The 17,517-nt window shown below is 42.6% G+C and overlaps 1 protein-coding gene and 2 pseudogenes across 1 annotated transcript; all 3 read right to left on the reverse strand.

Moving 5' to 3' along the window:
• Nucleotides 1-1,698: 1,698 nt before the first annotated feature.
• LOC104446021 lies at nucleotides 1,699-3,783 on the reverse strand (annotated as a pseudogene).
• A 1,924-nt stretch (nucleotides 3,784-5,707) lies between these two features.
• LOC120293577 (L-type lectin-domain containing receptor kinase IX.1-like) lies at nucleotides 5,708-6,379 on the reverse strand. The gene has a single exon (XM_039313261.1). The coding sequence runs from the start codon at nucleotides 6,377-6,379 to the stop codon at nucleotides 5,708-5,710; it is 672 nt and encodes a 223-aa protein (XP_039169195.1).
• Nucleotides 6,380-6,423: 44 nt separating this feature from the next.
• On the reverse strand, nucleotides 6,424-8,669 carry LOC104446022 (annotated as a pseudogene).
• Between the last annotated feature and the right edge of the window lie 8,848 nt (nucleotides 8,670-17,517).

Raw genomic sequence — 17,517 nt, forward strand, 5'->3', positions numbered from 1 at the left:
TTCAAATGCTCAAAAACTGATTTAGAGAACAGAATCAGAAAAAACCATTTCTAAATAGAAATTGTTTCCTGGAACAAAATGGTTACCAAGCACACCTCGACTTCCTTCATTTTACTCTTTTGTTGTTCTTTTTTCACCAATTTCAATTTGATGAACAGAGAGAGAAATTGCACGCGCAAATAGTCTCACTAAAACCAACTATCTCAATACTCTTCTACTTGTCGACTTAAGGTTGTACCAATTTAACTATCGCGAGCCAGCAGTTAGACCTAGTTTCATTCAAACGCCTATTCGCGTAAAGTTCATTTTCTCTGAGATCACATATAGCTTTCTTATCAATTGATCAAGTAAAAAGTTTCTTTATGCATCACCGGTTAGCTAGATAATCCGATTGGGTTTTGAAGTAAATTTTTGGATAGTTTGTTTGAAAGTATTCTCTAACAAATTTAATTTGTGAATCCATTACACAGGAGAGAATAGACAAACGCCACCATTTGAAATAGGTAGAATGATCGGCTAGGGATATGAGATGATAAATGCAACATATGGAAGTGAAGATACGTCTAAGAGTTTTGCTTGGTTTCAGCTTTTCCATATCGATTGATGGTGCAATGGCTATGAGAGTGAAGTAGCCGAGAGCCTTCAGCATTCTTCTAAGATGATTTCTTGCTTTGTTTGGTATCTTATGAGTCTTGTTCTTCATGCAATTTATCGGACAGGCTGTAGGAAGTCGCAACATTGTAACTTGCCAAAAATGCTCCAAGAATCTCCGCTTCCTTTTTCTTTCTTTGTGCTTTTATCAATTGCTATTATATTTACCTCATTCCCAATGATGTTTTGCTATTAGTTGTGAGAATCAAAAGGTACTTCAGTTAACTAATTGGCCAGTATCTTATCACACTATTCTAAGTGCAAATGCGCATATATAACATTAAAAGAGACACCGTTGCCTACCATCCGCAAGGCGCTTGCCTAAAAGCCAAACTCACGGACATATGCAACATCTTGCTTGAAGATGACATACAAACATGTATGCAACACTAAAAGAGGCATCATTGCTTGCACTTAGAGCGAGGCATCAGCCCAAAACCCCAAGCATCCAGGCGAGACCTTCCGATCAATACTACGTAGGGACTGCAGCATCTTCAAGGGGAGTTTGTGAAGCTTTGCCTTTGCCTTCAAGTTCAGAACGGCCATTGCCTCTTCAATTGAAGGCCGAGAAGTAGCAATGGGATGAGCACACCACAGCCCCGCAGTCATCAAGGCCTCTGCCTGTTTCTTGTCGAAATCCTTGCCGAGCCTCTCATCCACCGCATGGACCAACTTCCTGGGCCCATATTGCTTCCATAACTACTCTACAAGGCCTATTGGGTCTCTATTCGGGTCAATGACTTTTCTCTCAGAACCTATTTCCAAAAGGACAACTCCAAAACTGTAGATATCGGTTTCCTTACAAAGCTTACCAGTTCTACAGTATTCCGACACCACATAACCTGGTGTTCCTAGCAATTCAGTTGTTTTTGGGCCTCTGGCATGGTTTATTAGCCCAGCCAATCCAAAATCTCCCTATTTGGCGTTGAACTTTTCATCAAGCATAGTGTTGCTGGATTTAATATCCTTATGGATTACGCATTGATCATATTGTTCAAGAAAGTAGTATCGTGCGGAGGCCAATCCTAGAGCAATGTTGTACCTCCTTTCCTATGTCAACAAGGTTCCGCCTTTAAACAGATGATTCTCCAAGCTATTTCCCATGAATTCGTAAACCTGGACAAATTTATTTACCTCGTGACAATAGCCTATAGGTCGCACCAAGTTTCCATGCCTAAGTTGGCTTGACGTCATCACCTCGGATTTATACTCCTTCATCCCTTGGTGCGAATCAGAGTTCATTATCTTCACGGCGACCTGTGTGCAAGCGTCTCTTATGTGCCCTTCATACACGTCGCCGAAACCTCCTTTTCCCAGAATCTTGCCATCTGCAGTCGCGATAATCAACTCTTCACAGGAGAACTTCTTCGGTCCACTAAACTTTTCAAACTCTATGGTTAATTCCGAGCTATGGCCGCCTTCTTCTCCACCTCTCTCGGTCTCGGTTTCGTTCTCTTCTGTTGTCTTATTTGCCTCTGGATTTTTCTTATAACACTCGGTCACGTTCAGTCCCCTTAGACACACTTCACTGCTCACACCCGCCGCCTGTATGACCCCATGCTCGTCCAAAATCGCCATCTCCCGCCCCACGGGTCTCCCAACCGACCCAGGCTTATGCTCACCATCTTCGGGCAAGGGTTTTGAAGCCATCGGGTGAGTAGCCTCTCTCATTGCATAAGCCTCGAGCACGGTTGCACCAAATGCCTCCTTGAGCCGAGCCCGGATAGAGGTCGCGAGTGATGCGCTGCAGCTTGTTATGAATCGAAGCTTCGAATAAGTTGGCTCTAGCTTGCTGAGGTGGTGGTCCAGGATGATCTGGTGGAACATAGCGTCTACTGTGTACCACGTGGCATTGTATGAAACCGTATCTGCCAAAAATGTGGGCGCCGAGAACCTAACTGCCGCCGGGAGGGCCACGGCAGCTCCAGAAGCTAAAGAGCTCGATAATCCAGCAACTAAGCTGTGCACATGGAACAACGGAAGCACAATCACGGTAGAGTCTGGCTCTGTTAGTTTGTACACCCGCTTGATGTTCTGAACCGATGAAGTCAAATTGCGCTGAGTTAGCAGCAAGCGTTTGAGCGACTCGTAGTGCCAGACGCGTGCAAGAAAAGAGCTACATCCGAGGGATCGTTGACTACTTTGGACATCAAGTCGAGGCTCAGCTCTACGTCAGTGGAAGAGAGAGTGATTCTTGAACCGGTGGAGTGAAGCTCGGCAGTCATGTGGGGGATGTTAAGCTTGGAAGCAGCAGAATGAGCCCGTCGGTTTCCTTTTTGCGGTGTCAAGAGGAGCTTCGGTTCTGAGTTGGAAAGGTAGAACTTGAACTGCTTCACTGTGTAGATGGGGTTGAGCGGAGCTGCTGTGGCTCGGCAACGGATTACTGCCAGAAACAGGATCACAAACTGCAAAACAAACGCAATCAGCGAAGTATCACGCTATCCCGGTGGAATGGAGATGCCACACACGTATTTGCAGAATATGCAGACAACTAGTTTGTCGCCGTTTGATTTCATTAATACCATCCATCTCCTTTTGATAAGCTTTGACTTTGTTTGACGATGAATCGATGCTTGTACATCCCAAAAAACAGCCTTTGGACGCGATAGAAAACGCTCTTTATGCTCTTCCCAAGTCAATTTGTTCCTGTTCAATTCACACCACGCGCTCACAGAAATTTCCATGCCTTAGATGCAATTTTTTCAGTAGAAATCAACACCATTTCCGTTGCTCTGTTCTGGAAGTACTGTAAAACTCCAAGAAACATCTTCTTCTTTTTCTTTCAAGCTATTTCCCAGTCAATCTTTCACAAGTGATCAATGTCATCACCAGAAATTCATAGTCACTGCAATCTTCCAGATATTGCATTCTCGAATTTAAACAGCATTATCCAGGCTCGCAAACAGACTCGAGATGATCCAAACATACCTCAACAGTGTTGGGGAAAGCGAGCACGACGTCGTCAGCGGCACCTATGCCAGAGGCAGTGAGCAGCACGGCGGCGTGGTCAACAAGCTCCTGCAGCCGCGCATGCGTCAGGTCAAAGTCCCTGCAGGCAGAGACGGCTATCCTGCCATGAAATTCTGACGCCGCCTTATTCAACAGGCCCGTGAGCGCAAGTTCCTCCCCCATCGCTAAATACAGGGAACCGATTGCAATTCCAGTTGAAGACAGCACCACAATCGCTTGGCGAGACTGAGAACAAAAGAACGACGAGAACGTGCGCACGAAGGGGAATGGGGAAACTGAGAGCGCTCGATGACGGAGGAGGAGCGCGGAGGGTTGCGTACGCATATGAGATGGAGACAAGACGAGAGGGACGGAGGGGAGGGAAGTTGGAACGATCGAGGTGGCTTCCCGGCCAGTGCGAGCTCGGTGAAGGTGTCTTCGCTGCTGCTGGAGCATGCAAAAGTCAAAGGGAGTATCCACAGTTCTACCACGTGTTTCAAACTAAGGATGTCAACGCTTTGGTTTGGTTTAGTTTGAATTTTTATTTATTTTATTTTATTTTTTAACTCTGCTCAAGCTCACTTTCCTTACGGATCAAGAAAACTCACTTTCCTTCTTTTTTGTTTAATTATTTTTATTTCTTTTCTTTTCCACAAAATATATATCTCTCTAGTCATCATCTTCTTCTCCATCTCGCTTCTTGAGCCCGATTGTCTCTCCTCCCCACTCCATACTAGGAGTGTCAAAAGCCAAACCGAAACCAAACCGAACCAAAATCAAATCGAACCAAACTGAAAAGTTCGATTTTTTTAACTTATTTGGTTTTTATCGATTCAATTAATTGAACCAATTTGATAAAATCTAAAAAAATTCATACCTTCTTTCACCTTATTTTCCTTCATCAAATACCTTTTCTTTTTATTTTTTCTTTCATTTAAAAACTCATTTTTTTAAATTTCTTTCTTCTTATTTTTCATTAGTCGGTCATTGGCCATCGTGGCAGCCAACAATTGGCCAGAGTCGAGTTGGAGCCTTGCCACGGTTTGGCAGGCTCGAGCTAGCCATATTCTGACAAGGTCGAGCCTTGCCAACCTATGGCAAGGCCGAGCTTGCCCAATGCTAGCAAGCTCGAGCCCCTCCAGATCCAACCACTTGGGCAAGGCACAAGCCTTGTCGGAGGTTGCTAGACGTTGGCGAAGCTTTTGGCAACCTCCAGCAAGCCTCCAGAAAGGCTCAAGGCTCGCCGGTGTCTGGCGAGCTCGAGCTCAACCTCACCACAAGCCAACGAGACTTGACTTCACCAAAATGATAAAAGCACAAAGAAATGGTGAAGTTACAGCTTGCATTCCCGAACACCTCGTTGTCCGTATCGCTATTATGTTTCCCTCATTCCCAATAATGTTTTGCTATTGGTTGTGAGAATCAAAGGGTACTTCAGTTCACTAATTGGCCAGTATCTTATCACACTATTCTAAGTGCAAATGCGCATATACAACATTAAAAGAGACACCATTGCCCGCCATCCGTGAGGCACTTGCCTAAATGCCAAATGCACAAACATATATAACATCTTGCTTAAAGATGACCTACAAACATATATGTAACAGTAAAAGAGGCATTGGACCTAAGCAAGTCCTTAAAGGGTTTCATCTTGGTTCAATCTGGACCTCGAGACTTCCAAGATATAAAGTACTTAGAAGGTATTCCCCTTTCCTAGAGAAAACAAATATACAGAGGGAAACTTAGGGGGTGTTAGGTGCACAGGCATCGGCATATTAAAATAATGAACGCAATCCTATTGGCCCACCTAAGTTACAAAGCAGTAGGGGTGGCCCCAACATGGAAGCAAAAAATTCCTGCTGCTTGGTGAGGTTACCCCAGAACTAGACACCACTAACCCACGTAGTACCCCAGTTACAGGATACACAATTCTAAGCACGAGTGCACATATACAACATTACAAGAGACACCATTGCCTGCCATCTGCGAGGCACTCGCCTAGAAGCCAAACGCGCAGACATATACAATCTTGCTTGCAGATGAAATGCAAACATGTATGTAACACTAGAAGAGGCAGCATTACTTGCACTCAGAGGGAGGCATCTGCTCAAAACCCCAAGCATCCAGGCGAGACCTTCCGATCAATACTATGTGTGGACTGCGGTATCTTCAAGGGGAGTTCGCGAGGCTCTCTCTTTGCCTTCAAGTTCAAAACATCCATTGCGTCTTCAATCGAAGGCCGAGAAGTAGCAATGGGATGAGCACACCACAGCCCCACCATCATCAAGGCCTCCGCCTGTTTCTTGTCAAAATCCTTGCCGAGCCTCGAGTCCACCGCATGGGCCAACTTGTCAGGCCCATATTGCATCCATAACCACTGTGGGAGGCCTGGGCCTCGTTCTAAGTCGATGACTCTTCTCCCAGATCCTATTTCCAAAAGGACAACTCCAAAACTGTAGACATCAGTTTCCTTACTTGCTTTACCAGTTGCATAGTATTCCGGAGCCGCATAACCCAATGTTCCTATCAGTTCAGTCGTTCTTGGCCCTCTAGCATGATCTACTAGCCTAGCCAATCCAAAATCTCCCAATTTGGCATTGAAATTTTCATCGAGCATGACGTTGCCGGACTTGATATCGCTATGGATCACGTATTGATCACATTGTTCATGCAAGTAATATAGTGCCAAGGCTAATCCCTTGGCGATTTTGTACCTACTTTCCCAGTCCAACAAGGTTCCTCCATTAAACAGATGATCCTCCACGCTACCTTTACTCATGAATTTGTAAACTAGGATGAATTTATCCTCCTCGTGACAATAGCCTATAAGTGGCACAAGGTTTTGTGCCTAAGTTGGCTTAACGTCATCACCTCGGATTCATACTCCTTTATTCCTTGGCGTGAATTAGAGGTTAGTACCTTCACGGCGACGTGTGTGCAAGCATGTCCTATGTGCCCTTCGTACACGACGCCAAAACCTCCTTTTCCCAGAATCTTGCCACCTGCAGTGGCGATCTTCAACTCTTCAAAGGAGAACTTCTTCGGTCCACTCAACTTTTCAAACTCCATGGTTAAGTTAGGGTCGCCTTCTTCTCCACCTCTCTCGGTCACGTTCGGTACCCTTATGCGCACTTCACGGCTCGCACCTGCCGCCACCTGTATGGCCCCATTCTCATCCGAAGTCGCCATCTCCTGCCCCATGGGTCTCCCGACTGACCCGAGCTCATGCTCACCATCTTCGGGCAAGGGGTCTGAAGCCATCAAGTGAGTAGCCTCCATCATTGCATAAGCCTCAACCACGGCTGCACCAAATGCCTCCTCGAACTGAGCCTGGATAGATGGCGCGAGCGACACGCTGCAGTTCACTATGAATCGAAGCTTCGGGTAAGCCGGCTTTAGCTTGCTGAGGTGGCGGTCCAGGATGATCTGGTGGAGTGAAGCGTCCGCTATGTACCATGTGGTATTGTATGACTTCATATCTCCCAAAAATGTGGGCACCGAGAACCTAACAGCTGCCGGGAGGGCCACGGCAGCTCCGGCAGCTAAAGAGCTCAATAATCCAGCAACTAAGCCGTGCACATTGAACAGCGGAAGCACAATCACTGTAGAGTCTGACTCCGTTAGTTCAAACTCCCGCTTGATGTTCCAAACAGATGAAGCCAAATGGCGCTGAGTTAGCTGCATGCGTTTGCGGCGACTCGTAGTGCCAGTTGTGTGCAAGAACAGAGCTATATCCGAGGGATCGTTGATGACTTCCGATATCAAGTCGAGACTCTGCTCTCTGTCAATCGAAGAGAGAGTGATCTTGGAATCGGCGGAGCGAAGCTTGGTGGTTAGGCAGCGGATGTTAAGATTGAAGCAGCGGATTGAGCCCGTTGGTTACCTTCTCGTGGTATCAATAGGAACTTCGGTTTTGTGTCGGAAAGGTAGGTCTTGAACTGGTCAGCTGTGTATATGGGGTTAAGTGGAGCTGCTGTGGCTCGGCAACGGATTACCGCCAGAAACAGGATCACAAACTGCAAAACAAACACATATTTTCCGATCAGCAAATTATCACGCTAGTCCCTGCGGAATGGAGATAACACATACGTATTTGCAGAATGTGCAGACACTAGTTTGTGGCCGTTTGATTTCATCAAAACCATCCATCTCCTTTTGATAAGCTTTGACTTTTTTGTTTGACGATGAATCGATGCTTGTACATCCCCAAAAACAACTTTTGGACACGACAAAAAAACGCTGTTCATTCTCTTCCCAAATCAATTCGTTCCTATTTATTTCGCAATAGACGATAAAAACTTGCAACGTCAAAGCAACCATGCGCTCATAGAAATTTTATGCCTCCGATGCAATTTCTTTCAATAGAAATCGACACCATTTCTGTTGCTCCGTTCTCGAAGTACTGTAAAACTCCAAGAAACATCTTTTTATTTTCCAAGCTATTTCTTAGTCGATCTTTCACAAGTGATCAATCTGATAATTAGAAATTCATCATTACCGCGATCTTTCCAGATATTGAATTCTCGAATTTAAATAGCATCACCAGGAATTTTTTGCATTTGAAATTCACATCATCGCACAAACGAAAACTCACACCGTCGTACTCGTGGGGAGACTCGATGATCGTGGGGACATACATACCTCGATGGTGTTGGGGAAAGCAAGCGCGACGACATCGCCAGCACCAATGTTGGAGGCGGCGAGGAGCGCAGCGGCGTGGTCAACGAGCTCCTGCAGCCGCGCATGCGTCAGGTCGAACTCTCCACAGGCGGAGACAGCTCTCCTATCGGGGAAATCCCATGCTGCCTTCTTCAGCAGGCCCGTGAGCGTAAGCTCCCCCATCGCTAAATCACAGGTAACGAATCGACGGGAATCGGCTTTGGCCAGAACCAATCCCCGATGGAGCTGAAGAGGGGTACCACGATTTCTTGGCGAGACGGAGAATGAAGGATGGACGTGAACAGGAATTCGCACGAAGGAGAATGGGGAAAACGGGAGCGTTAGCAGGAGGAGAGTGGAGGAGTTGGGTATGCATTTGGGATGGAGACGACACGAGAGGGACCCCGTTGATTAAAATTTGCGTACCAAATTTTCCTCCTTAATCTTGTGTAGCAAATCAACTCGTACAATCACATCTCATTCAAATAATACAAGTCGTTAGATGCACAGTGCATGCCATAAATTACGCGCATTGGGTCATCAATCGCAAAAGCGACATATAATGTCATGAAGTTTCGACTGAACTTCTACATGATCACGACATCAAAGAGCAGATCTTATTAGCTATTCTTGATGCTTATTTACTTAGGAGTTACAGCATGATTCAAGACATATTAAACACCATCAAGCATTCCCTCATTAAGGTACGGACAAAGCAAACGACAACATGTTGAAAATTGTGATCTATTTTCTAAATCTATCATGAAACTACTAACTTAATCATGAAGGCAAGACCTTTCGCAGCAACATCCATGTTGAAGATTGTCTATATTGAAAATGGAGGTTGCCAACCAAACCCGTGGAAATGTAAGCAAGCAGAAGTTGCCAAGTTGAAGGAGAAAATATTGGCTACGTTTATTGCTCCAGGGTGGCAGGCAAATAAGAAGGCACTCAAATTGCGCCACGTGTCCAACGTGGTCCCACGTTATCCTCACCTTCGCCTCGAAGGGTACGATTAGGGTAATCGCCGACTTGTGGACTATAAGCTCTGTATATTATAATAATTCTTGGATGGGATGAATCCTCATCACTTGCTTCCAAGCGTGCTGTTCTTCCCATTGCTGATGTTTTCGGTATTGGCCCATTTCTTGGATTCTGATTTTGGGTTGCTTCAGTTAGTTGGGTCTTTCTTTTGGTTAACTACATACTTCTTGGTTCTTTGTGGTTCTTGGGCTTTTCGATTGGTCCATGAAATTGCTACTTGATTGATCGTTTGTTCTATCTGTTTGTGCAGGTCACGAGACTCCTAATGCCTTTCTATGTATATGTAATTGTATAATGTCATCTCTTGAAGTGAATAACTCTGTATTGTCCTTAGACCATACATTTGAAAGCTCTAAGTTTCGGTTCACCTTTGGGGTAAAGGTGTGTCGGCCACTGGGGTTGCAGGATTTTGTTGGGGAGGTGAAATTTTCTGAATTCACTTTCACAGTTCTGAGGAGTTTTAGTGATGAGAAATTTGTTCTACCTTCACCATTGAAAAACTAGTTCTGTTCACTTGTAAAAGGTTCTTTCAAGATGTTAAAAAGAGCTTGCCTATACTTTTCAGGAAAGGCACTAGCGAAATTAGTAGGCATTGAAGACATTCGAGCAGCAGTTATTCAGCACCCCGGGTCGTATGACTGAAGATGAAATCGAAGTTAAAATTATGCCAGTGAACATGGAATTATGTGAAAATATTCTCGTTAGTTCTTCCCCTCTCTAGTTATTTCTACACTTCCATTAATTCAAAGACCCTGGTTTTGTAGTTTCAGAGTTATGTGAAAATATTCCCTAGTGTCAATCATGGATGAAGTGTGAGGTGCGAAAACAACAACGAATTTATTGTCAAGAGTGCCGAAGAGGGCCAAGAGGACATGTTGAATTGGTTTTTGAAGCATGTCAACCGAATAGAAGACATTTTAGAAGAATATAGCGAGGGAAAGCATTAGATGATGTTGTAAACCATGAATTGGTTTCATCAGCATTGAAGTTGTGTACATGTTTTGCATGATTCTTGAATTCTTTTTTGACCAATTTGATGATCGACGCATTTCCTGTTCTTTGAACTTCAACTGTGAATTTTTGTAAATCATACTGCCCTTATATATTAAAGAATAGGAAATTCTTGCCATTTATGCACTTATTCAGGTGTGAATGATATAGATTTTACAAGAACAAACTACCTACCTAGTCTCGAGCAAATAGGAACATTTTCTAAAGCATTCAAAATTTATGATGCATATGTGGGTAATTGGGGAGAAAGTTGCTTGTAACTTCGACCAAAGATGGAACTACAGAGAAGAATAGGACAGGGAACTCAAAAGCGCCACTAGATATCAACAACAACAAAGACGCCTGCTTGAATAAGAGCACTGAAAATTGAAGCAAAGAATGCGACAAGACAGAGGAAACAGCTCACTAATTGCAAACCAACATATTGGCCACTAGAAAATTCTCACAATTAATCAATCCACCAAGATCTCTATTGTGAACCGGTTACACATAATTCTCACGCAGCAATAGTTCATAACAGCCAGCAAACGTACAAATCCAGAAGAGCTTAGAAGTACATAGTACACAAAAAATATATCACAACAAATATGAGTGCTTTTCAACCGACAAAAAATGTTCATTCATCCCACAATTAGAATGTACATACATGTACAAAACATGTTGAGCTCATGAACAGCCCAACCAACATCTTCACGTTTGCCAAATTTCAGAACACGTCAAATTCTAAAATAAATATGAGCTAAAATTACTATAAATATCAACGCAATTAACATCTTCAATCTAAAATTTTCTTCAATTTTGCCTTGAGAGCCTTGTTTTCCGCATCCATCGAACAGCCCTCATCCTCATTGTAAGTCGACATTGGTTCTTGCTTCACATTGCTCCAACAAAAACTATTGGTCACGTTCCTTACCGATTGATTGATTTCCTCATCAACCCAAAATAAGAAAACTACAACTTTGTTCTCTATTGTTATGGTTGTATCTTGGGTAGCCTTAGTATCTTCTTTCCCGATTGTCCTTCATCCCTACTATTCATAGAGGAGATTTGAGGCCACAATAGCAAAGTACCAATCATTGTTGATTAGAAGGGTTGACATAATCAGTTGTGATGAATAGGGTAATCTCTTCATTAATTCGTCTTCTTGCGATGACACCTCACTGTTAGTTGTAATGCTACTACTATTTATGCTTTCAAAATTAAAACTTAATTTCCTCTTTTGATCATAAGATTCAAGAGAATCCAAAAGGACACTTCCACTAGTTAACACAATCAACTAACATGATGAAAAGATGAATAGATGCTAATCAAATTAATGCATCCTGTAGGACCGCCTCTAACAGGAACGCTCCTAATATGAACGGATACATGCTATGAACAGATGAAAAATCTGTAGAGAAGAATAGATAGCACCTGAGCATTAAGATGTCTGGTCCATTTTTGTATGTGGTCCATGGTTAATCATTTGGTAGATCTGGCTTTCTGAGATTTAGTTCTAGAAAGAATAAACAAGTGGGGGGGGAGAAGTAATTCAAAGAATTCTCTCTGAGCTGATCATTAAATTTGCTGCAATTTTTTTTTCATTAAGTTGTCTGGTCCATTTTTGTCACTTTAGAACCTTTATCATGTCATGAAGAACATGCTAAAATGGCAAGATAGGTACATAGCTTGAAAGCCACAGGCAGAATACATGGATAACAGAAAGAGCTCAAAAAACTCCAGAGTACACTTCATAAGTAAATAGCTAAATCCTAGGTATGCAAACATAATATAAGGATGGCTTCACAGAATTTCCAACTTCTGATTAAAGGTCAAACATCATCTGCACCGTGTCTAATTAAAAGATTGCCAAAGATGTGAATTACTTGGGCTTACGATTGTATTATAACAGAAGCACGACATGAATTCACGCATGACAGCTTTAAACATACATACACATGCATACGAAATCCACAAATGGAGGAAGCTTTCCATTCGCCAAACAATAATCATTCTAAATTATGGAAGTTAGACAATGATCAGCTTATAGTCATTCTAATGTACAAAGCTTATAGTCCACGAGTTAAACAATAATCATTCTAATGTACAGAGGTTATAGTCCACGAGTCAGCGATTATCCTAATCATGCCTTTCAAGACAGAGGCGGAGGCGACGGGGCGGCATCGTCAGTGTAAACCCTCTGGGTTCATCAAGATTCGGCGGCGGCGGAGGCCGCACAGTTAGGGCTTGGCTGGACAATACCCTAATTGTACCTTTATAAGACGGCATCATCACTGTAAACCCTCTGGGTTCGTCAAGATTTGGCAGCGGCGGAGGCCGCACGATAAGGGCTCGGTTGGACGACAAAAGCCTCACAGTATGGGCTTCTCTTTGAAATTGGCCTGACAACATGGGCCCACGTTGGACACGTGGTGCAATTTGAGTGCCTTTCTTATTTGCTACTGAAGCAGAAGACGTAGCCAATATATTCTCGTGTGTGTGAGGTTTTAAACCTCCATCGTGTGGGAGGAGTAGAGTTAAGATGGTTTTTATGTCATGAAATACTCCTCCATTATCAAAATATCTTGTACTATCCATTTTTATCAATTAGATAAATTATATATCATGTTCTTTATTCCTGAATTATCCTTTGTCCATCCACTACAAAGTATATTATATATTTGTATACATCAATAATCAAAAACTATAATCAATACTAAAACCATGCTTTCGCATGCACACAACCAAAATTTTTAACACAACAACACGAGAGAGCAACAACAAACAACACTTGTGATCTTCTTTGGTGTCGAGAGCATCTCCTCCATGTCCAAGCCCTCTTGCTCATCCCCTCTGGCAACTTCCAGTCGAAGCCATGCAGTAGATTGGCCAGGCTCGCCTAAACCATCTTGAGCCCCAGGCTGTACCACAGGCACATCCTCCTCTCGGACCCGAACGGCAGTGCGGACTCGGTGAAGGTGGCGACTGAGATTTAACGGGTCAAAGGCTGGAATATCCCCCCATCGTAGGGAGCTGGTCTTACTAATGTCGTGGCTGCTGCTGGATCATGCAAAAGTCAAAGGGAGAATCCACAATTCCACCGGTTTTCGGTTTTTTTTTTTTTTTAACCACGCTTAAACTCACTTTCCTTCTTTTTTTATTTATTTTTATTTTTTCTCTTTGCCGCAAAATATATCTCTTGTCTTCTTCTTCTTCTTCTCCTCCGTCTCCATCTTGCTCTCTGAACCCGACTCTCTCTCTCTCTCCCCAATCCATACCCCACCTACCACTCAATCAGGTCTACCCCAGCACCTATCCTCCCTCGCTTTCAGAGTCTACAAACCTTCTTCTCTCTGCCTCTTCTGCTGAAGCTTCGATTCAGGCCCTACAGCGCGAAATTCAGATTCCGGGAGGCGATCCAGGGAGGTGGCGAACGTGGTTGCACTGTTGCAGGTTTTGCAGGAGAGGAATTTAATCGCTGGGGATGGGGTTGAGCGCGAGTCTGACGCAATTGGAGGAGAGAGAGGAGAAGGCGGTGGAGGAGAAGAGAGATGAAGATTAGGGTTTAAGTGGTGATTTTGAGAGAGGTGAGAAAGAGGGGAGAGTTTGGTTTGGTTAACCAAACCGAAAATTCAGAATGGTTTTTTTATTATTATTATCCGAATCGAAAATGCATGAAATTTCAGTTCAATTAAGTTATCCAGTTCGATTCTAACACCCCTACTATAAACGGACAGCACTATCACCCCATCATTAGTTAAATGATTTGGAAAACATCGCGAAATGAAGCCACATGGGACATTGGGGACCACTCAAGGACACAAGCTAGTATTGCTGGAAGCCCAAATGGAAAAAGTATGGAAATGAGTCTCGATAAGGGAACTAGGACGTCAATTTGTATAGCAGCAGAACTTTATAAGCAGAAGCATCGGCAAATTGGCAGCTTCACGGCACGTCAAATGATGTGGGACATATAGTAGAGGATGTGAAAATGAAGCCTTACAAATCCAAGAATTTATTTACTGTTCATGATGTTGTTTCTAGTGTCACAATTCAAACCTTAAAAGATCGGATGAAACAAAGAAAGTTGAGGGACCACTTCTTCTTTTCTTTTTTTAGGGTCGGAAGGTGAGGACCACTTTATTGAGCTAAATACTGTGCATAATACATCATACCATTGTTTAAAATAAAATAAAAAACTGGACATCAGGCTGAGATTGTGATGGAGGAGGGAAAACAAGTTGCGCCTTTGATGTAAAGGTTTCTTCCAAATACGTAGAACAAACACCCTCGAATTTTCCTATTTTAGAAAGCTCGTCTATGAAAACCTTCATTTGCACGGCCCGATTACAAACAACAAAGAGGGTTAAGGAATTTGTAAATAGCATGTTGGAAAAGCTATAGAAAATGATGGTTTAAAGGAGATGCATGCCGGGACTGCTACTACAAAATTGGTTGAGAGGGCCAACCACAAATACAAGTAGCGAGAAGTCACAGACCTGCATGTATACAAGGAAACAAAACCCAATCAGACCCCAAGTAGAAACATTTCCAAGACAATGCAGATTACTTCCCGTGCACTTATTAGTAAGGATATTGTGATCCGAGACTGAGAAACAATAAGAGAATTGACCAAAACATGGAACTCTCTTTCCTAAATTTCACTTTGGTCCCAAATCTACCCAAGCATCCAAAAAACAACACCGGTTTCTTCAAGATTATCTACATCAGGGCCAATTAAAGATTCGTCATCAAAATTTGTGTCTTCATCAGCACCTAACCGTTATATGCAACAATAGCAATTCTTTGATGTTGATAATCTTGAAGAAACCAAGGGCGATTTTTTTGGAAGCATGGACAAATTTGGGACTAGAGTAAAAGTTAGGGTTCTTTTCATACCCAATATATATATATATATCAAGGCAGAATTTAGATGGGACTTAAAGTTGAGTCTTTTTGAGGAATCAACCCCCAAAACCTAAGGTCTAATCTAATTGAGATACTAGGTCTGATGATTCTAGCCCAAGTAAACATAACGCAATAGCAATATTCGTTCTTTTAGATAGGAGCTAATGAGGCAGAATTTAAAGATACTAATTTAGGGAATTAAGTAATAACAAACACCATGCTTTGAGCAGAACCAACATCGAGAAATTACTCATTGTTGAGGTCCTTCGCACAACAATACTCATAGTTGGAAGCCAGACCAAGAATGATAAACAAAATGCTCCAGTCAACCCAAAACCTCGGTTGGAAGAACTTATTTATAGGCCCTTCGCACAACAATACTCATAGTTGGAAGCCAGACCAAGAATGATAACAAAATGCTCCAGTCAACCCAAACAACTTAGGTTGGAAGAACTTATTTATAGGACGCATCCAAATAGTAATTCCCACAGGAGCATTCTTCCAAGAAATGGAGATACTAATACAAAAGCAGACTCTGAAGAGCAGTCGCCATCAAGTCAATATTTGTCTTCTTCCAAAGTAGAACGCGGCAATTATAGCAACAACAAAGACCATTTGACAGGTGACAAACCACTTATACCACAACAAGGTTAGGATCCCGAGAAAGAAAATAGAAAATTCCCCCAGAGGGACAACCTGCAGCAAGTTCATGACTTCCGAGTTCGGTCATTCTACATACGAGAATAGTTCTCGTATAGAATCAGAATGGAAAAAGGTGTATGGAAAATCATAAATCATATGTATGAAATGTGATCAATTTAGTCAATAGGAAAGTTTAAGAATCAATTGCACTTGTTGGTAAAGGGTTTAGTACTTGATTGAATCAATTGAAAGTTTAGAATTCAGTTGTATTCCATACATTAGATTTAGAACTTATGGCATGGATTCCCCGAATCAGAGTTGTACATGGCAACCCTACAAAGTGAAGCACACATGAACATCATTAAGATAAACAACATTTGTACAAATGATCTATGCAATCATCCACAACTCAACCATCTAATTTAATAAGTGTGACTGCGAATCCTATGGAGATCTCAAACTCACTAGCCCATGTACAACTTTACGTCCTATGCACTGGAGTGCATTCCAATGCTCACTTTCTATGGAGGTAAAATGCACAGGAATTAATAAAAGCATATACTACAATTCGTCTTGGCCAAAGTATGAGACAATGCGCATGAATGGCAATACCTCCAGCAGCGCAATCTTGTTGCTTGAATCCAAGACAGCAAGTCCAACATACTTATCGCCAACATTGAAGCCTAGCAAGCGGCCTTTTTTCTTCGTATGCGCCATCAATACGTCTTGGAACAAGCTCAAGGGTTTCACATCCCTCATTTACAAACCCAATGAGTCTGGTTGAGAAACTTCACTTAATAACTCAAGCTACATGCTTGGAAAATAAGCAGAGACAAAACAGGAATATCCATAGATTCAAGCAAGGCAGTAATACAAAGAGATGAACTCTCATGAAGCAAATCAAACGCCCCTTAATATATCTATCACTACATACTATTCGTACCTCGAGTAATACCCAATAAAGTAAACCACAAGCAAACTACCGGGACCAGCATAAGGAGCAGCTCTATGACTAGCAGCAGCATCAGCATAGCCATTATGAGTCATGCTAAAGCTCGTAACTTGCACGAGCAATGAGCTCCAGTGATGACACGAACTTATGCTGCACAGTGATCTGAATACTTTGAAATAAAAAGCAAGCAAACGTATGACTGAGAGACTGAATATAGTATGCATCCATCTCGGTCATGTTCGTTGAGGCATTAAGACAAACTCTTGGCATGGACGGCCATGTATCAGAGCACACCCAGATGGGTCCTTCACATACGGCCACTTCGTCCACTTATGGTACCACCCAGACAACTTCTCTTCCCAAATGAAATGCGACGGCTTGTGTGGATGTCACCTGCTCTTCTCCTCCACTCCTCAACGGCAAAGCTTGTGATTCAATCAACGAAGGTGGGTGATTCTCTTGTCAAATTTGTGCTGAGCTTCTTCACACTCGTTGGCCCTCATCACCTCTTTGACAAATTAGGGCATGTTTAGTAACCAGTCAAACAATAACTATTTTTGTTCATTTGTTGCCCAAAACAAGGAAAAAAAAAAAGAAATCCGTTTGATAAAATTTTTGTTCGCGAGAATAGATTTCAAATAGAATCAAAAAGTAAAAAAAAAAAAAAATTTACTTTTTTGTTCTTGGTAACAACTCAAGAATCAAGTCTAAACCATTTTTTC

The sequence above is a fragment of the Eucalyptus grandis genome, chromosome 5 (genome assembly GCF_016545825.1).
Source record: "Eucalyptus grandis isolate ANBG69807.140 chromosome 5, ASM1654582v1, whole genome shotgun sequence".
Lineage (NCBI taxonomy): Eukaryota > Viridiplantae > Streptophyta > Magnoliopsida > Myrtales > Myrtaceae > Eucalyptus > Eucalyptus grandis.

Coding starts and splice junctions, on each gene's coding strand:
- LOC120293577 (XM_039313261.1), bottom strand. CDS start 6,379: ATGAGTAAAGGTAGCGTGGAGGATCATCTGTTTAATGGAGGAACCTTG.